Source organism: Lipomyces oligophaga (genome assembly GCF_038497815.1).
Source record: "Lipomyces oligophaga strain CBS 7107 unplaced genomic scaffold V1516scaffold_2, whole genome shotgun sequence".
Classification (NCBI taxonomy): Eukaryota; Fungi; Ascomycota; class Lipomycetes; order Lipomycetales; family Lipomycetaceae; genus Lipomyces; species [Lipomyces] oligophaga.
In genome coordinates, this window is record NW_027117786.1 from 1,807,196 (window position 1) to 1,834,143 (window position 26,948).

Sequence of the window (26,948 nt, forward strand, 5' to 3'; positions counted from 1 at the left end):
TATTATGAATGGATTATTTTATTAGGGAGATAGCTGTAGTTAAAATGTTTGATTATGTGCTTATTAGATATAACCGCCGCCGAAACCACCGTAACCACCGAAACCACCACTTGAACCTCCACCTCCCAATCTGGATCCAAAACCGGGAGGTCCAAAGCTTTGATTTCCATCTCTAGTCTGCCGTCCAAGACCTCTGGAGCCTAGTCGTCCAAGACCTCTTGAGCCCAGCCCTCCCAACGGATCATCGTCGAATGCCCCTCCGGTAGGATCGAAAGGATCGTCCCATCTTGCGCCAGGTGGTCTCATTAGTCCGGTCCTACCATTAGATGAGACATCTCCGCGACCGCCTGCAAATAACGGATCATCAGCAGACGGAATCATCCCACGATGTGGACCTGATCTAAAAACACCTGGCCCAGTCAGCGCAGGCGTCATACTCGGTGACGGGCCCAAGCCAGGCGGGTACAAGTCATCTTCACCGATCGAAAGTGGAGACCTAACGTCGAGTGGCTGCCGAGCGGGAGTTTGGATTTCATATTCATCTTCAAACCCTGGTGGCCCTCCCGCTGCAGTTGGAACTCTAGGTCCTGTGGAAGTACCTGGCGCAGGGAACCCAACGACAGGGTCGATTTGCCGCCGGGGATTCTCATGGAATTGCTGTGAGGGATCATGATATGGCGGTGGCGGCCGATTGTCATGCGAGTCACGTTCGGGCTCGACCGAAGATGGACGAGGAATCAGAGTCGCAATAATCACCCGCTGAAATGCGGTGAGGAACTGCTGTAACTTCTCAATAACCTGAGCGTTGGCCTCCAGCAGATCGCCAACCTGGACCAGCGGGAAAGAGACCGCCTGATCAACAACATCATCCAATTTATTTTCCAGTGATACGGTCTGTTCATCGTCGGGTCCACCTTGTGCGTCCGGCGAGTTCTGCTGCAATGCAGATACGATGACCTTCGACCCCAATCTCGAAATCATCATGTGCGTCTCGCGCTTACTAGATTCGTCAAGCTTATAAGTAAAACTTATCGAACTAGCCGCAGCAGAAAACTTTGGAACGTCTTGGGTATTGGTTGCAGGCGCATTCGAATAGCATGCCGTTGTATCTTCAGTTCCGAGTCCTTGATAGCGGAATCCATTCAGAAGAAGTCCGGCGTGACACATCAGGGCGACAAGCTCGCATGCCGAATTGATGGCTCCCCGATCGACAGATAGCACCGGCTTTAACTTCTCGATCGCCTTTGATACACTTAATTGATCTGCTGATGACATCTTTGACGAGTTCTAGAATTTTGAGTTAAAAGACTCTGTTCGATGATGCTGACTTCATCACGATGGATAATGCACCGATCTCCCAACGAGAAATTACGAATCTTACGTAATAACTTATGTAATATGACAGCATGGTATTACCAAGTAAATTAGAGCAGTTTAATCAAAATTACACAAAAATCAATACAGACTATCGCTTACTGCTCCTCGTCCTCAGGAAGCAGCTCGTCACCACCATCTTCAATATACTCTTCCTCCACGTCATCTTCAACCGACGCATCTTGATATTGTTGATCTAATAGTGTCAATATTGTTCTAAAAAGACACAAGTTCTCTTTCAACTCACATTCAGCAATGAGATCGTTCAGGTTACTTTCTGCCTCGGTAAACTCCATTTCATCCATACCCTCGCCAGTGTACCAATGCAAAAACGCCTTTCGGCGAAACATGGCAGTGAACTGGTTGCTAGTTCGAATAAACAACTCCTGCACAGCTGTCGAATTGCCAATAAACGTTGCAGCGGTTTTTAGATTGGCCGGTGGAATATTACATACAGATCTAGTATAGAATTAGTAAACTAAAACCATCACAAAACACTGCTACAAGCTCACGTTTGGATGTTGCTGGGAATCCATTCCACAAAATAGGGTGCGTTTTTAACTCTCATTGACAATACCGAATCTTCAACTTCCTTAGTGGATACCTTTCCCCGAAAAATTGTCGATGCAGTGAGATATCGTCCATGGAGAGGGTTTGCCGCGGCCATCATATTCACAGGGTTGAATAATTGCTGTGTCAGCTCAGCTACTCCGAGCTGATGAAAAGCCTTGGTATCTATAGTAACAATTAGCTCCAAATTTAAAAGTCAAATGAAACACGACTCAACATACTAACTGCAAACAACGGCGCGAATCCGACTATAAAAAAATGTAACCGAGGAAACGGAACCATGTTCACCGCCAATTTACGTAGATCAGAGTTGAGCTGGCCAGGAAACCGCAGACAAGTCGTAACTCCAGACATGACCATGGCAATCAATTGATTGAGATCAGAATAATCTGGCTGGGGAATTTTCAAAGTCTTTGTGGAAATATCGTACAGGGCTTCGTTATCAATACAAAACGTTTCGTCGGCATTCTCGACCAATTGGTGGAACGATAAGACAGCATTGTATGGCTCGGTAACCGTATCAGAGACTTTAGGTGAAGGTAATACTGAATAAGTGGCTAGCATGCGGTCGGGATATTCTTCTCTGATCTTGGTCAATAGCAAAGTTCCCAGTCCAGATCCTGTTCCTCCGCCAAGCGAATGCGTAACCTGGAAACCTTGAAGAGAGTCGGCGTTTTCAGCTTCACGACGAACAATATCCATGATTGATTCCATCAGCTCGGCGCCTTCTGTATAGAAACCTTTAGCCCAGTTATTTCCCGCACCGGAATCAGCTGAGATAAAGCTATCTGGCCGAAACAAATCTCCCTGTGGACCCGACCGAATCGCATCAAGCGTCGATGGTTCCAAATCTACCGCAACAGACCGCGGAACATACTTTCGGTTCGAGGCCTCCGTGAAAAAAACCTCTATCCGATCTAGTCGCTGCGAATCTTTGATATCAACCAAATGTCCAGAGTTATCGAGACCATGTTCTCCGACAATCGTTTGCCAAAATGCCGATGAAATCTGATTTCTGAAGCATCGCTCGTTAGCATTGTCTTTTATTGGACACATTCATCCATCATGAAATATATGTAATTATATACCCTGGATCAATCTATCGTTAGCATCTCTCTTTCACGCGTCAAAACTGCGTCTCCCGCACGCTCATACCTGCTTGTCCGCACTGAATTGAAACAATCTCACGCATGATTCCAAAATACCCAGAGCTGTCGGTCCTTTTTTGCTTTATTCAAGAAATCTTAAATAGCAGTCCTAATCGAAAAGACAAAACCACCTAGATTTCTAATGGATTGCAACGTCCTTCTTTGTTCTCCTTTCGGAATACTGAATGTAAACAACGCTGGCTACCGAAGGTAATAAACGGTGGTTGTACCCATAATTGCTTACTCTACAAAAGCCTGCTTTTTAGTACATATAACGGCGTTTGTACATTCACGTGAATGTAAATCACGTGATAATCATATGACTTATGACTAATCACATGATTGACTTCTTCATTCGGAAGGTACGTTAAACCGTCAAAGCAATACTTACTGATAAAGTTCAAAGTAGAGTCTACCACATATAGCGGATCATAAAATCTCATTAGCTGCATATATATTCCTGTCTATATAATTAATTGCCATCGGAGACCCGAATATGGCCGAATACTTAGAACTGGATTAGAGAGATAAATGACGTGTCCCTGCATTTATATCTATATAGATAGATAGATATGTACGTATGTATATAAATTGCCAGGTTTTTTCTATCCGTGCAACTCAGCACAAAATAAATCAGCAATAGCAGATTTTCTCACGGCGCAAAAGCTGCTCTGTTTCGGTTTGTTTTGCATTTGGCCGAGTTTCTACGCAAGGGGTTCGGCTGCAGGGCGCGAGTAGCCAATCCGAGTTAGTGTTGTCAGTTGTTGGCCGATAGTTATAGGGGCAAAAGCGCGCTGCTCCTCGCTAACTGAGCCAGATTGCTATCAGTCAGGCACAGCATTTTCGGAATTTATCTGGTTCTGTAGCGTGACTTATTTTGCTAAGATCTTGGTCAGCCCAAATTTGCCTGGCCTCTGAAACAAGGTATAAATTACGACGTATATACACCTATACTCTTATAAATACAGCTGTTTATAATCCGTAATGTCCCGAAGATCGGCAAGTAATAATAGGTTATTTATCCGTTTATTATAATCTGTAGGCCTTTGTTCCGGTTTGGCTCCACTAACGACTGACTCGTTTGGCTTTTAATTTGCTGGGTTTTTCAGCTGATTTGCGTTCTGAAGTCGGAGCAAAGTTCTGGGTAAATAACACTGCCGTTTGATGTTGCGTCTGTCAGCTCGGATCTTTCCATGTCGAAGTTACTGATTCTTTGCGGGTAAAAAATAAAAAACGGAAATGAATAAAAATAAATGAAAATCAAAGACTAGTATTTGCTGTTATTCATTACGCTTACTTGTAGCCAAGTGTACCAATCGTAGGCCTCCCAGCATGGTATGAATTACAAAATTCACACAGCAAAAAATCAAAGTTCTTTATTAAGGATATGTCGTGTTGAAACCCACATTAAAAACATTATCGACCATACTATACCCATGATTAATAATAACAAAGAGGACGAAATATATAATATATAATTATATATATGTAAAGAAATTCTTCCAAACACCAAAGATAAAAGATATAAACACTCGAGCGATCGGATCAACCTTCCCTCGAAATATAGCAAATTGAAGCGAATGACAGATCACATAATAATAGTAATATAATAATGATATAAAAATGATTAGATGAGACTAAATGAATGGACGAATGAAATAAATGGAAACGAAAAGAGAAAAGCAAAATGAATCGAACGCCTTAATAGTACATGCGCGCCCTGTTATACAATTAACAGCATCATGAAATATAGATATGTATAGACAGAAATTATATATGTAGCGTATTAATTCCAGCCTTCCTACATATCCTCGACCTGCGAGTAATATGTAGATTGGCCAGCGGATCCAGATCCTTGCGACGACTGCGATTCCTCAGGAATCTGGCCGTACACCGGACGTTGCTGACCCGCGGCAGAAGCAGATGTAATGCTCGGCATCGGCATACCAGTGCGCGAGAGACCGACATCAGATGTAAGTGCTGATAACTTGGGTAACGTGGGCGCTCCCATTAGCATATGCGGTCGTAAAGGTTGTTGCATACTAGTCATGCTAGACATACTAGAGGACGTGTTGTCGGACTCGGTCATCATAGACGAGTGATCTACACCCAGCGTCGAGGTCATGTCTCCTCCGTTCAAAATATTTGTCGAAGATGGTAACGCTCTATGCGACAAACTCGAACTGTTACCACCGCTGCTGCTAGTTGTACTAGCTGTCGTAGTCGGACTTGCGACCGGTCGTGAATCTCGACTAGACATGGTGCTGTTCATCGGAGGAGGTAAGACCATGGACGATCCTAAAGGTATTTGATGTTGCTGTTGCTGCTGCTTGTTCGCATCTCGAGGCTGCTGAGCAGCTGAATATGCTAAGATAGCGTTGGTTGGGTCAAACCCTGTTGAAAAAGTAGATTTTGAGTCAGAAACAAGCGGAGACGAGTCTGACTTGATTGCCGTAGTTGACGATGTAGCTGTCGTTGGTCCGCTTGATGTTGCTCCTGCCTGACCATTACGATCGTCTACATTCATACGACGCATTTTTGCACGTCGATTTTGAAACCATACTTGAAGCTGCCGAGGCGATAAACCAGGAATTTCAGCCGCCAGGCGTTCTCGTCGATGAACATCGGGATGAGGCTGGCGAGCAAATTCAGCCAGTAAGAAATGAGTTTGCGCATGCGTCAACCGAAATCGTTTGGCCTTTGACTTTGACGGCGAAGAAACAGAAGGGAAGTAAACATCCGGCTGTTGAGGAACAGCAGTGTAGTGGCCGTAATAAGAAGATCCAAATGCTGGCACACCAGTTGCGGTAGGCACACCCATGGACATTGTCATGTTACTGTACATCTGCGGTTGCGGAGGAAGCGTTGCAACCTGAGCTGTACCGTATGGAATAGCTTGTGGAGGCGGAAGCATAGAAGAAGAAGCTGATACAGCAGATGGGTATCCCGAGTTTGTAACTGCAACTCCGTAGCCTTGCAATGAGGAAACTGCGGATTGGCCCGCAGATGGGGGCGATATCATATTAGGCCCGGGATAATAGCCCATAATGGAATTAGCATTTGGCCGCGGAGAAGGAGTAGCAGAGACCTGAGCTGCTGCTGCTGCTGCGGCAGCTGCCGCAGATTGAAGCTGGAGGCTCTGCGATTGTTGAGGAGTGAGCAACAACTTGGAAGCCTGATCGGGTGAGGACGTAGATGGAGACTGGCGCTCAGAAGACGGGTGAGCAGAGGTCTGAGACGACTGAGACGAAAGATTCGAGAGATGCTCGAGTCCAGAGGAGTAATAATAAGCGCTAGGAAGAGTCTGGCGTGGTACAGAGGAGTATATGTCCGACTGTTGTTGCTGCTGTTGCTGCTGTAGTTGGTGTTGATGTTGCTGCTGTTGTTGAACCTGGTGCGTGGAGGGAAAACCAGCGTGGATAGCTGCGACAGGAGAGATGCTTGAGGAGTAATAAGGAACAGGGGGAAGAGCGGAGACAGAGGTCGCAGTTGAAACAGTGCCTGAGATGGGAGCAGTGGAGACTAGGGCCGGATTCTGAGAGGAATGGACGGAAGATTGAGGATGCGACGACGGATAGAACTGGTATCCGGACATGTGTTCAGCGGAAGGCTGAGAAGGAGTCGAGGACGTGGACGAAGACGTAGACGCGGAGGAGGAGGACGACGCGGAAGACGAAGAAGATGACGACGAGGTGGAAGCCAGACGAGACGAATACGCGCCAGGAGAGATGAAAGAAGGGTAGGAAGCGAATGTCAGGGTTGACATGGCAGAGATTGGCCGAGGCCAGAGACGGACAGGACGGGTATTGTTGAGTAGTCGGAAGAAGGAAGGAAGCGAGGAAGGACGTGGGTATCAAGAAAGAAAAGAAGATGGAGAAGACGAGGTGGAAGAAGGGAGGAGTAGGAGGAGAAGTCGAGTAGGAGAAGTAATGGTGGAGGAAGTATGAGAGACCGCCGACAGCGGCAGATGGGACGACAGAAGGGAGGAAGCGCACCCTAGTAGGGACAGTGATAGTGAGAGAGGGAGAGAAAGCGAGAGAAAGATGAGCGGAGGAGGAATAGGAAAAACTGAGCGACGCAGAGACGAGAAAGCTCCGGACGGACAGAGAAGGAGGGAGAGAGGAAGGGAGAGGAGGACAGAGCTGCAGGAGAAGCGCTAAAGGGGATGGGAGCCAGTAGAAAAAGGGAGACTAAAAGGGAGAGAATAGGAGCGGACGCTGTTTGGACTCTAGCGGGCGTTTGGGGGGGGGAGGGTGAGAAGCGACGACGACGCGGAGTGGGAGGGGCAAAGTGAGTAGGCCAAAGTAGCGTATATGTAACGAACAGGGCTTTCTCGAGCGAGGCTGCCGCTAGTGCAATGGACTCGATAGGTTTTGCCGATGGGTCCTGGATACGAAGAGATGGATCAGGTAGGCCTGTAGAGAATTCATTGATCAGAAATTTTGCGGAGGAGGCTCAGGATGAAGAGATAGCAGGCCCACGAGGACAGATATCAAATTGCCGAATCCGGAAATACATTCTGACTTTGGGGATACTTTCGGCCACGCCAGTTGAGCTGGGCGGGTTTAGTGGCGGCAGGTACGGGGCGGGGCGATGAGCTCTGCGGTGGACTGTGAGGGTGGGTGGTGGTGGGAGTGTGCAGGTGCGCAGGTGTTGATTGACGGAAGCCACGGGCAGCGACGACAGCGTGGGACAGTCAACGACAGCAGAAAAGGATACGATGGGAGGAGATGGGATCTGTGCAGTCTTCTTGCTCATCAAAGGAGATTGGTCCAATTTACTGTGCCGGGGGTTGTTGTTTTTGTTGATGCTATTGTTGCTGTTGTTGCTTCTGCTGTTTTTGTTACTGTTGTAGCAAGACTGTAACATTGCTGTCTGTGTGCATTTACTCTAGACGAGCACTACATTGGGCTCTAGTCCGAACTGCTATTGGAGTTGCTGTTATTACTGAGGTTGTGTTTCTGGCTGCTGGTCTCTGTACCGTACTCCTGTGGCCCCACGAAGACACGCCCAGCTAGCTGAAAGCTTCCTGCGCTAGCCAGAGCTGGCCGACACTGCCACATGCTGGCCCCTGCATCCGACACCAGCCGCAAGCCACGTGTCCGCGCGGCTGCCGAAAGTTTCATTTTTCGCCTGTTCACCTGATGCTCAACCCCTATTAGTTGCCAGGGCAACGCAGAAGTCCGAGTTCTGGGGGGGCTATGACAGTGAGACGGAGCGCGGTCGGTGGAGTAGGGGAGTAGAGGGGAGTAGGGAAGCAGGGAAGTAGCGCAACGAAGAGGGCTACAGGACGAGACGATAACAGACGGAGTGGACAACAGAGTTTGTGTGCAAATCTCATCAGGATGCGAGCCGGTCGCGCTGAGGGTGGATCCAGAGACGAACTAGCACAGTATAAACGAGTAGCAGTAGCAATAGCAGCAGCTATTGCTGTTGCTGCTACTCCGTGTGGAATTTCTAGCTGTGAGCTATTTTCTATCCGTTCTTGTCAGACTCGCTCAGTAATTTTAAAGTCCAGCTGATTTGCCCCTTTTTCAGCGTTCGTTGCCCCCGCCCGGACGCCCAGCTGGAGCCATCGTTGCAGTCTCGGTTGCGTAGGTAATGATTTTGCAGAGCTGTTGTCTGCGTATTGGTGGAGTGCTGGTGGAGCAGTTGCCATACGGACAAACGAACAGCGTAGAGAGAAAAAAGGTAAAAAGGTAAAAAGGTAAAAAGATAAACCCCGACCAGAGAAAGGGCGACGGACATTAATGTCTGGCTAGTAATAGTCTCAGTAGCGGCGCAAGCACAAAGCACAAAGCACATAGTACAAAGCACAGTAGTAAGCATTCTGCTGTCTGTAGCGATAATAATGCACAAGAGCAGACACCCCTGCACCCACTCTCAGAGCCATTTGTGTGTCTTCTTCTGGTCCACTGCACTCTCTCTTCCGTTCCCACTCAACGCATCCTTTGCCTAAATTACTGCCAGCTGCATCCCCAATCGCCTCCCCAGACTCTAGTCTTCTTCTAATCCCCCTCTCTCCCACCCCCCCTTGCCTTTCATTTCCTGCCCATCCTGCTCATCCTGATCCCTCTTATGAACCAATCACCCTCCTCCCAAAACGAGATCGCCTCGGCTCCGCAGATCGACAGTCACGTGGATAGAATAGGCGGAGCAGCCAAAAAAGACCAGAAAGGCCAGAAAAGCCAGAAAAGCCAGAAAAGCCAGAAAAGCCGGACCAGCCAGACAGGGCAGAGACAAACCAACCAAGCCAGACACGAACGCCACATGATTGTAAAGGTTTGCACATAGTAAGAGAGGGAGACAGAAGGAGTGAAGGCTAGCTAGGTCGCCCGTCACATACAGTAGCAGTAGAGTACGCTTACTACCCCACTATTTTGTCTGTGATATGCAAGCACGTAGTAATAAAGACAGAGGTATTCGGAGTCTGCAGTTTGGGATCCACATTCTATCCATTGAGCAACTAATATATTATTGTCGTTTTTTTTCTGTCAGAATTTTCTGCTGGGCTCAAAATGGCAAAGTCTTCTCTTCCCTTTGTTAAACGCGTTTGGACCTCGTTCCTGGCTAGTTCGGGTCTTGAACCCACTCTAATTCCCCACGTATGCATACCCTCGTCTCTGCTCGCGCTCTACGCGAACTCTGCTTTGCGTCGTTCTCGCCATCACAGTTCTAACAGACCAGTTGCAAATCATAGATGCCACGCCCGGCCGTGTTTTTATGGAATTGAATGTCGAGAAGCCACACACCGTACGCAATCCCATTCTTGTCTCGTCTCCAGGCGTACATCACGCACGCCGCCTACACTATCTGACCTGCCCTCCAAATAGAACCGTCTGTCGATCCTCCATGGAGGCACCATAGCCTCCATAGGTATGTTTCTTCCCCCTCTGTTTGACGTTTGTTCGACCATCTTACATTTCTAGTTGATCTCGCTGGCTCGCTGGCAATCGCTTCGCGCGGCATGTTCGCGACCGGCGTCTCGACCGATCTCAACGTCACCTATTTGTCCTCCGGTGGTGCTGTAGGTAAGTAGGTTTGTGGAGCTTTGCGATCTCGGCGCTCCCAATCTCACTCTCTCTAATCAAACAGCTACTGACTGACTCAGGCGAGAAAATCTATATAGTATGTTTTCATCCACATATCTACTCTACTCTACTCTACTCTACTCTGCTCTGCTCTGATCTTTACTCTCGATCGCAAAACTTACGCCCTCTAGGAATCCAGATGTCATAAAATGGGTCGGTCCCTGGCTTTCACTACGATTTCTTTCTTCAAAGACGCTCGCAACTCTGTTCCAGCCTCTCATTCTCATCCGTGGCATTCCGGTCAACCTGCCCATCGGGAGCTTTTTGCCCGTGGTACTCATACCAAATACATTGCAAACGCTCTCAAAGATGTAAGTGACCCCGACGTGTCTGTCTTCCTGGCAAGAGTGTGTTCTAACTTCGATAGCCTCAAAACGAGCTAGAAAAATATCGCCATTGAGTAGTTCTGCATTAAAGTGTATACAAATTCATTTATAGCTCCATCTTCTTGTCTGCTAATAGAAGTAAGATTCATTTCTCTACTGAACGGTTTCAATTTCCTGGGTCTTCCCAAACTGCACCATTGCACTGATTGATCCTCCTCGGCAATGAGCCATTATCATTTCAGCAGCTCCCACCCGCCTCCTAACTCCAATGCCAAATAAATTGATATATATCAAGTAATCTAGACTTCAACTCTTTTTTGTCCAACCAAAATGCTCCCTTCCATCTGCTTTCCCTAGCTTCCCTCGACTTGCCCTCCCTCAACATCATATCTAACTGCATCGGATTAGGGATTCAAATCACGTGCGCTACTCCCACATGACCTAGGATTTTCCGTTCTGTAGACCGCAACTCTGTCACTGCTGATGCCAGTCTGCAGTACTTGATATCTTTGGTATTCAGTCTCCTCTTCTCTTCATTCTGCGGCTATTCTTGTTGATCGTCCGAGGAAATCTAGCTTCAAAGGCTATTGTCGATCTCAAGTCTAGTCTGTTGGCGTGGGCTGCGTTTAGCATAGTTACTTGCGTCTGAACCGCTCGTTATCCTGTTGCTTGACCAGCCTCGTCAGTACAGTAGTACGGAGGACTCGCCGCAAGCATATCCTTTACATCAATCTCAAAAAGCCTAGCTAGTCGAGTGTAATTGCAAACTATTCACTTCGTCGAAAGGTGTTATTTGTTATATGTTTATTCGAAATTTGGTAGACTAACTGATAGCAGCGAAAATGGACAACACAGTCTTGAATCATATTTTCAGCGATCTAAGGTCACGGTTGGTGTAACCTCGCATCTAATCTAACTCCCCCTCTCGTTCTAACAAGTTTAGATCGTCGGATGTTCGAAATCGTGCTGCGGTCGAGCTACGTGATCACTTATCTCTAGTGATTCGTGAGCAGCCTCAGGACCAGTTTTCCAAGTACAATAACGACGTAAATCGACGAATCTTCGAACTCATACACTCATCCGACACGAATGATAAGCTCGGTGGTATTGCGGCAATTGATAAACTGATCGTTTTTGAGGGCGCCGAAGAGTCGTCTACAAAGATTCTTAGATTTGCCAACTACTTACGAGTAGTCATCCCCTCTAACGATGTCGAGGCAATGCGTGCAGCCGCGAAGGCTCTTGGGAAGCTTGCGATTCCCGGGGGTACTCTAACCTTAGATTTTGTCGAATACGAAGTCAAACGGGCTCTCGAATGGCTCCAATCTGATCGTCAGGAGTCCCGTCGCCAGGCTGCAATGCTCATTATTTCGGAGCTTGCGGCAAACAGTCCTACCATTCTCTATGTTTGGGTTCGCCAAATCCTGGACGTTATATGGGTCGCTCTTCGTGACCCGAAAGTAGCTGTTCGAAATGACGCTGCCGATGCCTTACGTGCCTGCTTAAAAATTATATTCCAGCGTGATAATAAAATGCGCCAGGAGTCCTACATGAGAATTTATGCTGAAGCTCAGAACGGGTTCAAAATCGGTACTGTCGATGCTATCCATGGTAGCTTACTAGCTTATCGCGAACTATTTGAACAAGCTGGAATGTTCATGCATGATTACTATGAAAATGCTTGCGAGACGGTTCTGCGCTACAAAGATCACCGCGATGGCTTAATACGACGAACTGTTTTATCGATGATTCCGAATCTAGCAAGTTATAATCCTGAAGAATTTTCACGAAAGTACATGCACAGATGTATGCTACACCTTCTGGGCCAGCTCAAAAAAGATCGAGAAAAATCTCAGGTCTTCATTTCCATTGGGCGAATCGCTGGTGCTGTTCATAGCAGTATGGGAGAATACATTGATACCATTCTTGATAATATTAAAGAGGGACTCAGCCAGAAGGGGCGGGCCAGAAAAGAACATGAGAAGGCAATTTTTGAATGCATAAGTATGCTAGCTGCTGCTGTTGGTCAGGCTCTGTCTAAAAGTTTAAATCTTGATTTGTTGGATCTCATGTTTGCCTGCGGATTAAGCGAGCATCTGCGCGCTACTTTAGCTGATTTGGTCAAATATATAAGGCCTTTATTACCCACGATTCAGCAGCGTTTGATCACAATTATTTCAATGTCTCTCAGTGGCAGGCCCTTCAGAGTTCCTGGTTCTCCAGATTCTACTTTGCCAGTCCTTCCAGAAGCTGCTAGAGAATATCGCGAAGCCATGCTATCTAAGGATGGCCCTGCCGGCAATAACGATATGAAGGATACTGATCTTATTGCACTATGCATGCGCATTCTTGGCACGTTTGATTTTTCGGGATACACATTTAATGAATTCGTACGGAATTGTGTCATTCTATATCTTGACGACGATAATCCTGAGGTTCGGAAAGCTACTGCACTAGCTTCTTGCTCGCTATTCTTGAAAGATCCTATTTGCTATCAAACAAGTGCTCATGCGATTCGGGTCGTGAGTGATGTTCTAGATAAACTTTTAGCTGTCGCGATCGCCGATCCAGGTATGTTTTCTTTGTGTGCAGTACTTATCTTCGTATGTCATATGCTAAAACTTATTTATAGTTGCTGAAATCCGACTTGAAGTTTTGAGTTCGTTTGATGTGAGGTTTGATTCACATCTTTCTCAAACTGATAATGTGCGATTACTTTTCACTGCCTTAAATGATGAAGTTTTTGCTGTTCGTGAAGTTGTGATCAAAATCATAGGTCGTTTGACAAATATGAATCCAGCTTACGTCATGCCACCTCTTCGAAAGACTCTGATACAATTATTAACTGAGCTTGAATATTCTACTAGCAGTCGCTCTAAAGAATCAAGCGCTAGACTTCTAATAATTCTTGTGCGCTCTACTAAAGGTCTGATAAAGCCGTATGTGAATCCGATGGTGAAAGTTTTACTGTCGAAAGCTTCCGATCCTAGTACTTCGACATCTGCAAGTGTTATTTCCGCTCTTGGGGAGCTTGCTCGTGTTGGTGGCGAAGATTTGAAACCCTACATTAAAGATCTCATGCCTCTCATTCTTGATGTTTTGCAGGACCAAAGTTCGCCAATGAAGCGTGACGCGGCTCTCCGCACCCTCGGCCAGCTAGCTGCTGGATCTGGTTATGTTATTGATCCTTTGATCGACTACCCTCAGCTACTAGGTGTATTAGTTTCCATATTGCGCTCAGAACAGTCTCTGTTGATTCAACGTGAAACAGTGAAATTGATAGGTATTTTAGGTGCTCTGGATCCCTACAAATATCAAATGGTGGGTCGATCAGGTAGCGAGGGAGGGAGTTCAGGAGAACAAGATGCTAATCCATCCGACGTTTCAACAATTATGTTTAATTTATCAAACCACTCTCCTCCTTCGGGGACAGACGAGTATTATGCTTCAGTTGTCATCAAAATTCTGCTCAACATTCTTCGAGATCCCTCCCTGGGCACGCATCACACAGCTGTTGTACAGGCGATAATGTACATTTTCAAAACGCTAGGTCTCAAGTGTGTTAGTTTTCTTGGTGAAATCATTCCTGTTTACTTATCAGTAATGCGAACTTGCCCTCATTCGATTTTGGAATTCTATTTCCAACAACTTGGAAGTATGGTATCGATCGTTCACCAGCACATTCGCAATTTTTTGCCAGATATTTTCGGAATCATTAGAGAGTACTTTGCCCAATCGCCTAGTTTGCAAGTTATGATTGTTACTCTAATTGAATCCATCTCTCGGGCTATGGAAGGTGATTTCAAAATGTACCTTCAGCAGCTTCTTCCCCTTATGCTGCCTGTGATTGATAGTGACAAATCACTCCTACGTTCATCTACGCAGAAAATTCTACATGCTTTTGTTATATTTGGTTCGAGCGTTGAAGAGTATATTCATTTAGTCCTCCCGTCAGTCTTAAGGTTGTTTGAAAATGCTCCACCAGTACTTGAGATTGCTGCGATGGAGACCGTGGGACAAATGTGCAAAACCGTAAATCTATCTGATATGGTTTCTCGAATAATGCACCCTACTCTTCGCGTTTTGGGAACCTCTTCAAATGAAGAAGTCCGCAGGGCTGCTATGGAGCTTGTAACCTCTATGATATACTATCTTCGCGAAGATACCGTTGTTTTTATTCCAGTTATTAGTAAGGTCGTTACAGCTAACAAAATATATCATCAGCAGTACGAGATGCTCTTGAACCGACTGATGAAAGGCGAGCCTTTTCCTCAAAAGCTTGATAACGAATCCGACCGTAAGTATGCTATTCCTAACGACGAAGTGTCGGAGGCGCGGCCTCCAACAAAAAAACTTCCTGTTGATCAGGATCATCTTAAAGCTGCTTGGGAGGCATCTCAAAAGTCTACTCGTGATGACTGGCAAGAATGGATCCGTCGTCTAAGCGTTGAATTACTTAAGGAGTCGCCATCTCATGCGCTCCGAGCTTGCGCTGCCTTGGCGGGTTTATATTATCCTCTTGCTAAAGATCTCTTTAATGTTAGTTTTGTGTCGTGTTGGACTGAGCTATTTGATCAAAACCAAGATGAATTAGTTCGCTCTATCGAAATCGCGCTGACATCTCCCAAAATTCCACCTGAAATATTGCAAACACTTCTTAATCTGGCAGAGTTCATGGAGCATGACGACAAAGTTTTGCCTATTGATATTCGGACACTGGGACAATACGCGACAAGATGTCATGCGTATGCCAAGGCCCTTCACTATAAGGAGCTCGAATTCCTTGAAAGTCCAACCACGTCCACTGAAGCGTTAATTAGTATAAATAATCAGCTTCAGCAAAATGATGCTGCAGTAGGCATTCTAAAGCATGCACAGGCGCATAACGATCTTCAGCTTAAGGAGACATGGTATGAGAAGCTTCAACGTTGGGAAGATGCGCTTGCGGCATATAATGAACGCGCTTTGGACGAACCTGATTCTTTAGACATTACTATGGGCAAGATGCGCTGTTTGCATGCGCTAGGTGAATGGGAATCTTTGTCTCAGCTTGCTCAAGAAAAATGGTCAAATCCATCAACTGAAATCCGGCGTTCCATTGCTCCTCTTGCTGCTGCCGCTGCTTGGGGTCTTGGTCAGTGGGAGCGTATGGACTCCTACATTAATGTCATGAAGGCAGATTCTCCTGATCGTTCATTCTTTCGAGCAATTTTATCACTCCATAGAAACAATTTTGCCGATGCCACGATTCATATCAGCCGTGCAAGGGATTTACTCATCACCGAACTTGCAGCTCTGGTTTCTGAGAGTTATAATCGTGCGTATGGCGTTGTCGTGCGAGTCCAGATGCTTTCAGAACTTGAAGAAATCATCACTTACAAGACTGCAAATGAAGATGAACGGCATGTAATGCGAAGCACTTGGACTCGTCGATTGAGAGGATGTCAAAGAAATGTGGACATTTGGCAACGTATGCTTAAGGTCCGAGCTCTAGTCGTCAAACCTCGACAAGACATGGAAGTTTGGATCAAATTTGCAAACTTGTGTCGAAAATCAGGACGCATGGGTCTCGCTGAGAAGTCTCTCAGTTCGCTGGTAGATGACGCGGAGGTGGGCTTGATGACTTCCCCCAGCTTTGTCACTCGCGGTCCTCCTCAGGTAGTTTATGCTCAGCTAAAGTATATGTGGGCTGCGGATAGCCAACAACTTGCGCTCAATCGTCTTTGCGAGTTCACCGCTCGAATGTCTCAAAATTTAGGTTTGAATACGACAGATCTGTTAGAAAAACCTTTACCTGCGGAGTTAGTAATATCCGCGTCATTATCTGCGTTTAATAATGGAAGTACAAATGGTGCAACAAACGGTCTTACGAATGGACGCGAGAGTTTCACCAGTAATGGCGCAGTCGTTAATGGAAAGGGAATCAACGTATCGTCATCTATAAACCCGATCGTTGCCAAAAAGCAAGTCGAGGATTACACGAAACTTCTGGCTCGATGTTTCTTGAAGCAGGGTGAATGGATGATTTCGCTACAACCTAACTGGCGGCATGAGAATTCTAGTCCAATTCTTCGTTCATATTTATTGGCAACTTATTTTGACAAAGGCTGGTATAAGGCTTGGCATAACTGGGCACTCGCAAATTTTGAAGTAGTAACTGCTAATGATCGTCCCGACAATAAAGAACGCGGTGCTGAAGTTGTTGTCGAAAAATATGTATTGCCAGCCATGCAGGGTTTCTTCAAGAGTATTTATCTTTCGAGCGGAAATTCTCTGCAAGACACATTGCGACTCCTCACTCTTTGGTTCAGATACGGAGGACTCCCTGAGCCGGCACGTGCGATGAGTGAAGGATTTTCTACTGTCAGCATTGATACTTGGATTCAAGTCATTCCGCAATTGATTGCTCGAATACATCAACCAAATATGGTTGTTAGGAAATCGCTGCATGGATTACTTTCTGATCTTGGGCGAGCACATCCTCAGGCTCTTGTATATCCCTTAACTGTCGCAATCAAATCAGATAGTGTGACTCGCCAGAAGGCTGCTATGGCTATTATGGACCAATTGCGTTCTCATTGCGCCACTCTGGTTGCTCAGGCTGATGTTGTTATTCGTGAATTGATCCGTGTGGCAGTTTTATGGCATGAGCAGTGGCATGAAGGTCTTGAAGATGCGTCTCGATACTTTTTTGGGGATCATAATATAGAAAAGATGTTCGCTACTCTTGAACCACTGCATAAGATGCTGGAGAAGGGACCGCAGACCTTGCGCGAGATTTCGTTCCACCAGACATTCGGAAGGGAACTGCATGAGGCTTATGAATGGGTTCTCAGCTTCAAACGTACTAATGATATGACTCATTTGAATCAAGCGTGGGATGTTTATTATAATGTATTTCGTCGGATTTCTCGACAGTTACCTCAACTTAACACACTTGATCTTCAGTACGTGTCACCTAATTTGCTTGAGTGCCATGATCTAGAGCTTGCTATTCCCGGAACTTATCAGAGTGGAAAAGCTATTATTCGGATTATGAGGATTGATCCAACGTTGACGGTTATTACTTCAAAGCAACGGCCACGAAAGCTGATTATTTACGGAAGTGATGGAAAGGAGTATCAGTTTGTGCTGAAAGGACATGAAGATATTCGACAAGATAGCTTGGTCATGCAGCTATTCGGCTTAGTCAATACTCTACTAGCCGCAGATTCAGAATGTTTTAAGCGTCACCTTAGCATTCAGCAATATCCAGCAATTCCGTTGTCACCAAAATCTGGTTTGCTGGGATGGGTTATGAACAGTGATACGTTTCATGTTTTAATTCGAGAGTATCGTGAGAACCGCAAGATTTTGCTCAATATTGAGCATCGAATTATGTTACAGATGGCGCCAGATTATGATCATTTGACTTTGATTCAAAAAGTGGAGGTTTTTATGTATGCACTGGATAACACCACTGGCCAAGATTTGTATCGAGTGTTGTGGTTGAAGAGTCGATCGTCAGAAGCATGGCTTGATCGTCGTACTACATATACACGATCACTTGCAGTAATGTCAATGGTTGGATACATTCTTGGCCTCGGCGATAGACATCCATCGAACTTGATGATGGAGCGGAATACGGGCAAAGTTGTGCATATTGATTTTGGAGACTGTTTTGAGGCCGCGATTTTACGAGAAAAGTATCCTGAAAAGGTACCGTTTCGACTAACACGGATGCTCACATATGCCATGGAAGTATCAGGTATTGAAGGAAGTTTCCGTATAACCTGCGAAAATGTGATGCGAGTATTGCGGGACAACAAGGAATCTTTGATGGCTATCTTAGAAGCATTCGCTCACGATCCGTTAATCAATTGGGGATTCAACTTGCCCCAACCAAACACTTCCGGAGCCGAAGGAGTGAATGGAAATGCTAATAAATCTGGAGGTCAAGCCGGGTCGAGTGCAAACGATCGACGACAAATGTCTACTCGAGCAGCTGCTATGATCGCAGCTACTGCGGGTAATGCAGCAGCGTCAATTGGAAGAGATCGGCGCGATAGCAGTTTATTATCACCTTCATCAGGAGTTGACCGACGAAGACCTCAGATTGGAGAGGATGAGATGGTGAATAGTAAGTTCTAGGAGATCAAGAAACTTCATCAGAAAGTTAACAGGGCTCTAGTGGAACTTCAGAACAATCTCGAGATGCGGAATCAGCGAGCGACAGTTGTGCTGAAGCGGATTACCGATAAACTTACGGGCAATGACTTCAAGCATGCGAAGGAATTAGATGTGCCACAACAAGTTGACAAATTGATTCAGCAAGCGACTTCAGTGGAGAATTTGTGTCAACATTTTATTGGATGGTGTTCATTCTGTAAGTTTTATAAGAATTGCCTGGATATGTGAATTAGTCGAGTTTTATTGCTAACTTCTGAATCAGGGTGATGAGATTTAAAGTTATTTGATTTAAGGATATTGTAAATTAAGTGTATTTCATTAATTAATGAGAGTAAGTCAAAGATGATATTTTGCCGGACCAAGAATTCCCAACTCCAAAATTGCAAAAAGTATTAGTGGTACAAATAGATACGAATTTCGAGATGGTTCATGACGGAGGAATTAAGTTAGAAGTGATTTCTAGCCATTTATGAATTACAGGGTGCAAGGACGCGATTTCAGAATTTGATAGACCAGAGGATTGCCCAGTCAGCCAATTTGGAGAAATCATGCCAGAGGTAGGATCGAGATTCCAATAGAGATCACCAAAAAGCGAATGTAAATCTAGCAATTCATTTCTTGCAGAAAGATCCAGAGCGGATATTGTTGAGTTAGACAATGGAGTCGAGACATTATTAGAAGATTGTAGGTGCAGTGGATTGGTGAGCAGACCTTGGAGTATACCCAGAATTTGACCGACCAGGAGACCTAATTCGGCGCCGAGAGGATACCCACTGTCAAAGCCTTTCTGAACCGATCTTGATTTTCCTGAAGTAACACCATCGATATATCCTTGATTAGAGTGCTCTCGTTGTAATCTGGCGATATCGGGACTAATAGTTGAGGGAGAAGGCGACCTTGATATCACGGACGGATTCAGGTCTGGAGGAGAATACGACGATATCGATGAGGACGGCGACTCCGGCGAAGGTGAAGCGGATGCAGTTTCTGAATGCAACGAAGGCACAGGAGAAGCCATTTGCTCGCACTCTTCTAGATCAGGTTTGTTTACTAATGAGCTGATTCGAGAGGTTTTAAGAGGGATTTGGGCGAAGGTTCAAGTTGGGACAAGTTGTTCCGAGTACTAATTGGGATCTTCCAGCGTTTAAAGAGATAAAAAATCCGATATTTCTAGAACTGCGACTTCGATTGCAGTTATTGAAGTCTTTATAAATACTTGATCTTAGATAATATTGTACTAAATATTAGATCATCTTTTACATATTACATATTTACCGATTTAATTATCTTTCGAAATAGGACAGCATGAGTCTTGCAATGGCACCGCAACAGTCGAGACCACCAGCGGCTAAGCCAGAGAAGAAATCAATTCGCGATGTGTTCACACCAGAACGCAAAGTTCTCTATCGGAATTTTCTATTCGCTACTACCGCTACGTATTTATCCATTATGATTGCCAAACGTGCGTCGCTAGCTCGTAAATGTGAGTTCGTATTGAGTCGACGAGTGATCATTGATCATAGAGGCATGAACTAACAATAAATCAGATATCCCGACAATGTTTTTGCACAACAACACGCCTCCTCCGTTCTCAAGATATCACGACGCGGTTCACGCGGTGACGATCAGTATGCTACTGTCTACTTCATTTTTCGCAATGGGCGTTACAGGAACCGCCATGATCATGGACATTCATTCGGCAAAAGAGTTTAATCAGCGGATGTTGATCAATCTTGGGGGGGCCGAGAAAAACGCACAGCGAGCCAAACAGGTTGATGAAGAAGTCGCTGCTATAGAGTCTTCGATTGAAGACTTTCTAAATGGAGTGTTCGAGTCGAAGCAGGCTGCTAAATCCGTCGAAGATACCAAGAATTGAGCTGTCACGGTCCACGTCCCACATGTATATAATAATGATAGTATAATTACCTTTAAACTCCAAGAACATAAAAAAAAGACATCAATTAACCTGTTCCAATCGTTGTTGTAGCTCATCTACACGGCCGAGCATCAGCATCTCGAGGTTCTCTAGACGCTCTTCAAAATGCTCTTCCTCGCCTTCATCATTTTCGAGCTTGATTATTCGTTTGACATAAGCACTTTTTACAGATGTCTCGTCACAGCGCAAGTAAGCCAAGCAGGTACCTGACTCTGCAAAATCAAACTCAACCTCAAGTAACTCACAGGCATCGTCAGATTCAATGGCCGTGACTCGATCCAGTGATGACAAATGCGCTCTCTTGGACACATCCTGTATAATAAGTTTCCGAATTTTACGAACAAATAGCTATTTTATTAATAATAGAAATACCAGATAATCATTGGAGGTACTCACTCCAAGATTCCGATTCAAATATCGAGTAGCAAGTTTCTGGATCGGAATGCTAAGCGGCACTGTGTGTTGAAATAGGCGATAACTATTCGATATAGGATCCCGTTCCAGAATTATATAATGAGGGGACTCGAATTTTGCTGTTTAGTCAGTAATCGCATTCAGCAATAGCAAGCACTAACATACACAGCGCAAAACACTCAATCCGAACGCCAGTCAATTCTCGAGTAGATTCATGACCCATCTTGTCCACTACTCTCGGCGTCGGATCGACAACTGTGAATGTAGTGACTCCTGATAACCTATATAGACTTTCCAAATACACCTGGTTTTCGAGCGCCATGCGCGCGTTTATCCCCGCAAGAACGTTCTTCGTTGTTGATCGATTCAATAATGACGACACAGACTTTGATTGATTAGATAGTCCATACGTCATTGGCTTCTCAGCCCGCAATCGAGCCAGTTCCGTCTCCAGTTTGTTCTTCTCATTTGCTAGGAGCGCGACTAAGACTAAATCAGCTTCCGCCAAGTACAATCTACTCAATCACTCACGCTCTGTGCGCAGAGAATCCAATTCGATCTGATATTTTTTGCGTACCGACATATATATAGTCTAATTTCAAAGAGCTCTCTCTTTTTTTTTTAATATTATTCTAATATTGATAGCAAAGACAATCTCTCTCTAGCAATATATTACAATCTAAAGCGCGACGTGTTGTTTACTTGTGTCATGTGACGTATGTTTTACGACAAGTCGCCTTTATGCCGCGAATGCCCAAACATTGTCTAGATGTTCAATCGCACAATGGCTCAAGGCCAATTGACCAGCTTTCTAATCAACGCACAAATTACAGCACTATCCAATTGACTCGAAGGTGGCCTAAAAATTTGATCCCGGTTTCAGGCTGTTGATTTAGCAAGACTTATAGTTGAATTTAGTCTCTAATCTTGTGCTTTCCTCCGTGATCTTCCATTATCGCGAAATTTAAAAGCAAGCACAGCTTTATCATATCTGCCGACTCCATGAGAGGCAAAATACCCCCGGCCAAGGCGTCTGTTTCTGAAAAATCTACCGAGTCTACTTTAGTTGGAAATCTGAACGGAAAAATAAAAGTGACCGACGATAGGAATACTGCTGACGCTGATCCCGAATCATTGAGTTCAGGATTTAAGTTATTCCGCACAGTGAAGACAAACCTTCGCAAGATGTCGGCGTTCTATGCCTACGACGATGACGATACGCAGCATGAGAAGGATGATTTGGGTGCTTCGAACTTTGATGGGCAACATCATGTTTCCCTGCCTCCTCGACGGCGTGGTTCCTCTGGTCGTTTACCGCAGTATGACGATGACACCGCGAGAAATCGCGGGCAAGCTTCACCATCTCGCCGGACTGATCTTGAATTTAAGGAGAAGGGGCCAGCGAAGAAACCTGACGAAGAAGCAGGTGCTGACAGTTTATGGAGTTTGCCACCCCACGATATGCGCAATTTTACCCTCTTATGTATTCTCTATCTCTTACAAGGCGTTCCGGTCGGTCTGGCGATGGGATCTGTGCCGTTTATGCTTAAGAGCAAATTGAGCTATGGACAAGTCGGCTTGTTTTCGCTAGCTAGCTATCCTTATAGTATGAAATTACTTTGGAGTCCGATTGTCGACGCTATTTACTCGCCCCGTATCGGACGACGAAAAAGTTGGATTGTGCCAATTCAGACCGTAAGCTCCTTTTTGTTACTCTGGCTGGGTAGAAATATTGAAACATACATCAACGATGCTGAGAACCACCTTGGATTTCTGACAATCATTTTTTTCTCTCTTGTATTTTTATGTGCCACGCAAGACGTGGCGGTTGACGGGTGGGCTCTAACATTACTTTCTCATCCGAATCTATCATATGCTTCTACGGCCCAGACTATTGGACTCAACACAGGCTACTTTCTCAGTTTCACAGTTTTTTTGGCATTCAATTCGCCTGAGTTTGCGAACAAATATTTCCGAGATCAACCTAGTCCGGAGGGATTATTATCCATGTCGACTTATCTGACGTTCTGGGGGTGGGCCTATCTATTTATGACATTATTATTGTTACTTTTTAAACGAGAAGAGAGAGCTAGAGTTGATGTACGTCGTGGCCGAAGTGGAATAGTTGATGTGTATCGGTCGATGTGGAAGATTGGCAAGCTATCCAACGTGCAGCTTTTCATTCTAGTTCATTTAGTCGCGAAGTTTGGGTTTCAAGCCAATGACGCAGTGACAAATTTAAAGCTACTTGAGAAAGGGTTTTCCAAGGAGGATCTTGCGGTGACGGTTTTGATTGATTTTCCATTTGAGATCATCTTTGGATATTACGCGGCAAAATGGTCTGTCGGTGACAAGCCACTAAAACCATGGTTATTTGCGTTCATCGGACGATTAGGCTCAGCTTTGCTTGCACAGTTATTGGTAATTTGTTTTCCGGCTGGAGGAGCTGGGCCCGGATATTTACTAATGGTTATTCTTGTTCATGTGCTAGGAAGTTTCATGAGTACGGTTCAGTTTGTGTCTGTAAATGCATTCCACACACAGATTGCAGATCCTACTATTGGCGGAACATATATGACGACGTTGAACACTGTTTCCAATCTCGGTGGGCAATGGCCTCGAGTTCTAGTTTTGTTTGCAGTGGACTACTTCACACGGGCAACATGTATATTAACAGATTCTGCAGGCGCGACGTCGCAGCAGATTGAATCATTTGTGGAATTTTCATGTTCTCGGCAATCTGACCGTCAGAAGTGTACAAATATCAAGGGCGGACAATGTAACATGGAGATTGACGGCTATTATATTGCGAACATTTTGTGTGTATTGTTCGGGGCCACAATGTTCTTTACCTGGATCAAGCCGAAGGTGGAGTATTTGCAAACCTTACCATTATCTAAATGGCGGGTCGAGCGATGAATATTTGTATATATTATATAATTGACAATATTATGTAATCGAAATTACATAATTGAAATTAAGTTCACGACTGGCACGAGGAGACTACCCGATTCAGGATGGTCGGGTGTTGGGACGAAACACGTTCTTTGGCCCTTTTGGTTAGGAGTTGTTGAGATATTCGATTGTTTGGTGCATTTTATATAATATATATTATACTGAACTGCGTGTTATATTTTTAGCTATAAAACATACGTTATGACCAGAATATCAAATATTAACAGAGCCGTGGTAATGGCAGTCGCGTTGCTTGTCAGCTTTGCCGACGCGCTATTACCAATTTCTGTGAAAGACAACATGTTCATTAACTACGACGGGACGCCGTTCACGATAGTTGGTGTCGACTATCAACCTGGTGGATCTTCTGATTACTCTAACAGCGCTTCGTCTGATGTGTTGAGTGTTGCGGACGTGTGTCTACGAGATGCGTATGCGTTACAACAACTTGGAGTAAACACCATCCGGGTGTACACAGTAAGTCCGTGGTTGAACCACGACGAGTGCATGTCAATTTTCAACGCGGTTGGTATCTACGTGATTTTAGATGTAAACTCGCCGCTGGGTGGAGAAAGCATTCAGCGTGACGACCCGGCGGCGTCATATAACGAGGGATATTTGAAGCGAGTGTTTGCGATTCTCGACGCGTTCATGGGATACGGGAACGTACTAGGGTTTTTCGCGGGCAATGAAGTGTTTAACGACGATACGTCCGCGAAGGTGTCACCACCTTATATTCGCGCAGTGCAACGAGACATTAAGAACTATATTGCTAAACATGGTAGTCGGGAGATTCCTGTAGGGTATTCTGCTGCCGATGTCGCGTCGCTGCGTATTGCGGGCTGGGAGTATTTGCAGTGTGGGTCAGGAAACGGGACTAGCTCAAACACGACCGACCTCGACAAATCACGGTCGGATTTCTATGGGCTCAACTCCTACTCGTGGTGCTCAGGAGTGAGCACCTGGCAAACATCCGGTTATGGAACTTTGCAGAGCACTTTTGCGAATTCGTCGATTCCGCTCTTTTTCTCAGAATATGGCTGCAACACTGACACACCACGCACGTTCGACGAGGTCTCGGAAGGCTTGTACACGCAAACAATGATGAAGTCGTTTGACGGAGGCTTGGTCTACGAGTACTCTGAGGAAGACAATCAGTACGGATTGGTCACTATTGACTCCGACGGGTCAATTACGTACAAAACCGACTTTGAAAACCTGCGGAATCAGATTGCCAACCTCACCTTCTCGAACTGGTATACATCTAATTATTTGGACAATGTTACGGTCCCGAAATGTAATCGGACCTACATTGAATCTTTGGATAGTTCCTTCAACGCCTCTCTCTCTATCCCATCCTGCCCGGCTCAGGATATGCTTGAATCCGGTTCGGGAAATAATAATGTTGGTAAATGGGTTGATTTAAACGCAACATCAACTTCATACACCATTACGGACGCAGATGGTAACACGGTTTCTAATACCACGATTGAAATTGTATCCGACCAGACCATTCCTGAATCGGAGTCGTCGTCATCTTCGTCATCCTCGTCCGTAGTATCTTCGGCCACTGCTTCTACGTCCACGAGATCTTCAGCTGTTGGCAGCTCGACCTCAATCACCGCATCGGTCACGAGTACTACTTCCGCATCGACATCCTCTAGTTCTGCTGGAGCAGGAATATCTTCTAGTCCTGGGTCGTTTGTCATGGTCTTGATCGGACTAGTCGCGTTTTGGGTTTAACCGTGCTGTATTGTATTGTATTATCTGTCTATCGCTAACAATAAATTGGGTTAATCATTAATTATCAATTTGATCATCACGCATTTGTGAATTTATATTCAATCAATCAATCAGTGTAATCGCATATATTAATCATATCTATATTGTATACATTAAGCACAGCGCTTAAGTCTGCTTGGAAAAGTACTCCTTGGAGCCAGTAGGGTCAGGCTTCATGGTGTCATCACCAGCGTGCCAGTTGGCAGGGCAAACTTCACCGTACTTGTCGGTGAACTGGAAGGCATCGAGCAGACGAAGAGTCTCTTCGACATTACGGCCGACGGGCAGATCGTTAATGGTAACCTGGCGAACGTTTCCGGCAGGATCAATAATGAAAATTCCACGGAGCGCAACACCTTCTTCCTCAAGGAGAACACCGTAGTCCTTAGACAGAGTGTGGTTCTTATCGGAGATCAAAGGGATATCGATCGGGCCGAGACCACCGTCCTTACGGGCAACATTGGTCCACGCAAGGAGAGAATACTCCGAGTCGACAGAAGCAAAAGCAAGCTCAGCTCCACGCTCCTTGAACTTGCCAGCAGCCTCAGAGTAGGCGATAATTTCTAAAAAGATTAGCTTGACCCTGCCGGTTATGCAACCAACTTACCGGTCGGGCAGACGAAAGTGAATGCCATGGGGATGAAAGCAAGAACTATAAAGTCAGTTTAATCGTTTTGATGTTAAAGTGTCACCAGCTAGGATAAAATTGACAGTTGATCGATCAATGGTCGATACATGGAAGGTTACGATGCCATGTACCCAGACCAGTGAGATCTAGCCACGTCAATTGTATTTATGTTGTATCTATGCCCATCAGATCCAATTGACCGTTCTGGCAACAATTGAATACAGCTGAATACAATTGATAAAGCCAATCACAAATCGATCAATCACCAGTCCAAGAATCCGAAAGCTGAATCCACCGGCTTGGAAAAACTACTTACTAAACCATTTTCCCTTGAACTGGTCAAGAGTGATCTCCTCGAACGCACCGTCAATGACAGCGGTCTTCTTAAAGGCAGGAGCGGGCTTCTGGACGAAAACAGTCATTTTAAAGAAAAAATTGAACTAACTGAATAAAATAAAGATGAACTAAATCAATCCGACAATTCAACACGTAAACTTCTAGAGGGTATCGGTATACGATGGAGAGAGATTACTGAGAGTATTTAAGATAGCTCTG

At 45.2% G+C, this 26,948-nt stretch overlaps 11 protein-coding genes across 11 annotated transcripts; 5 read left to right on the forward strand and 6 right to left on the reverse strand.

The window, feature by feature from the left end:
* Positions 1 to 10: 10 nt before the first annotated feature.
* V1516DRAFT_671995 (uncharacterized protein) lies at positions 11 to 1,292 on the reverse strand. The gene has a single exon (XM_066921675.1). The coding sequence runs from the start codon at positions 1,273 to 1,275 to the stop codon at positions 64 to 66; it is 1,212 nt and encodes a 403-aa protein (XP_066779352.1). The 5' UTR covers positions 1,276 to 1,292; the 3' UTR covers positions 11 to 63.
* Positions 1,293 to 1,394: 102 nt separating this feature from the next.
* On the reverse strand, positions 1,395 to 3,263 carry V1516DRAFT_671996 (Tubulin/FtsZ, GTPase domain-containing protein). The gene is made up of 5 exons (XM_066921676.1): positions 3,100 to 3,263; positions 2,166 to 2,960; positions 1,887 to 2,109; positions 1,622 to 1,833; positions 1,395 to 1,570 (listed from the first exon to the last, which is right to left on the reverse strand). Exons 1-5 carry the CDS (start codon positions 3,134 to 3,136, stop codon positions 1,473 to 1,475), a joined length of 1,365 nt encoding a protein of 454 aa, XP_066779353.1. The 5' UTR covers positions 3,137 to 3,263; the 3' UTR covers positions 1,395 to 1,472.
* Positions 3,264 to 4,493: 1,230 nt separating this feature from the next.
* Positions 4,494 to 5,698, reverse strand: V1516DRAFT_672000 (uncharacterized protein). The gene has a single exon (XM_066921677.1). It carries the CDS (start codon positions 5,626 to 5,628, stop codon positions 4,894 to 4,896), a length of 735 nt encoding a protein of 244 aa, XP_066779354.1. The 5' UTR covers positions 5,629 to 5,698; the 3' UTR covers positions 4,494 to 4,893.
* Positions 5,699 to 9,610: 3,912 nt separating this feature from the next.
* Positions 9,611 to 10,583, forward strand: V1516DRAFT_663151 (uncharacterized protein; the record flags this gene model as incomplete). Its single annotated transcript, XM_066920487.1, has 7 exons — positions 9,611 to 9,697; positions 9,780 to 9,878; positions 9,926 to 9,968; positions 10,022 to 10,123; positions 10,204 to 10,220; positions 10,315 to 10,494; positions 10,551 to 10,583. 7 exons carry the CDS (start codon positions 9,611 to 9,613, stop codon positions 10,581 to 10,583), a joined length of 561 nt encoding a protein of 186 aa, XP_066779355.1.
* Positions 10,584 to 11,008: 425 nt separating this feature from the next.
* V1516DRAFT_672010 (armadillo-type protein) lies at positions 11,009 to 19,410 on the forward strand. The gene is made up of 5 exons (XM_066921678.1): positions 11,009 to 11,398; positions 11,453 to 13,080; positions 13,142 to 18,628; positions 18,680 to 18,874; positions 18,941 to 19,410. Exons 1-5 carry the CDS (start codon positions 11,352 to 11,354, stop codon positions 18,943 to 18,945), a joined length of 7,362 nt encoding a protein of 2,453 aa, XP_066779356.1. The 5' UTR covers positions 11,009 to 11,351; the 3' UTR covers positions 18,946 to 19,410.
* Positions 18,988 to 19,765, reverse strand: V1516DRAFT_672013 (uncharacterized protein). The gene has a single exon (XM_066921679.1). It carries the CDS (start codon positions 19,694 to 19,696, stop codon positions 19,106 to 19,108), a length of 591 nt encoding a protein of 196 aa, XP_066779357.1. The 5' UTR covers positions 19,697 to 19,765; the 3' UTR covers positions 18,988 to 19,105.
* Positions 19,766 to 19,844: 79 nt separating this feature from the next.
* On the forward strand, positions 19,845 to 20,605 carry V1516DRAFT_672014 (uncharacterized protein). Its single transcript, XM_066921680.1, has 2 exons — positions 19,845 to 20,161; positions 20,226 to 20,605. Exons 1-2 carry the CDS (start codon positions 19,984 to 19,986, stop codon positions 20,552 to 20,554), a joined length of 507 nt encoding a protein of 168 aa, XP_066779358.1. The 5' UTR covers positions 19,845 to 19,983; the 3' UTR covers positions 20,555 to 20,605.
* A 30-nt stretch (positions 20,606 to 20,635) lies between these two features.
* On the reverse strand, positions 20,636 to 21,611 carry V1516DRAFT_663155 (uncharacterized protein; the record flags this gene model as incomplete). The annotated part of the gene is made up of 4 exons (XM_066920488.1): positions 20,636 to 20,962; positions 21,011 to 21,147; positions 21,194 to 21,511; positions 21,560 to 21,611. The coding sequence occupies 4 exons, from the start codon at positions 21,609 to 21,611 to the stop codon at positions 20,636 to 20,638; spliced, it is 834 nt and encodes a 277-aa protein (XP_066779359.1).
* Positions 21,612 to 21,808: 197 nt separating this feature from the next.
* Positions 21,809 to 24,151, forward strand: V1516DRAFT_672017 (acetyl-coenzyme A transporter 1-domain-containing protein). Its single transcript, XM_066921681.1, has one exon. The coding sequence runs from the start codon at positions 22,031 to 22,033 to the stop codon at positions 23,945 to 23,947; it is 1,917 nt and encodes a 638-aa protein (XP_066779360.1). The 5' UTR covers positions 21,809 to 22,030; the 3' UTR covers positions 23,948 to 24,151.
* Positions 24,152 to 25,829, forward strand: V1516DRAFT_672018 (glycolipid-anchored surface protein). Its single transcript, XM_066921682.1, has one exon. It carries the CDS (start codon positions 24,185 to 24,187, stop codon positions 25,724 to 25,726), a length of 1,542 nt encoding a protein of 513 aa, XP_066779361.1. The 5' UTR covers positions 24,152 to 24,184; the 3' UTR covers positions 25,727 to 25,829.
* A 62-nt stretch (positions 25,830 to 25,891) lies between these two features.
* On the reverse strand, positions 25,892 to 26,815 carry V1516DRAFT_663158 (thioredoxin-like protein; the record flags this gene model as incomplete). Its single annotated transcript, XM_066920489.1, has 3 exons — positions 25,892 to 26,328; positions 26,373 to 26,417; positions 26,710 to 26,815. 3 exons carry the CDS (start codon positions 26,813 to 26,815, stop codon positions 25,892 to 25,894), a joined length of 588 nt encoding a protein of 195 aa, XP_066779362.1.
* Between the last annotated feature and the right edge of the window lie 133 nt (positions 26,816 to 26,948).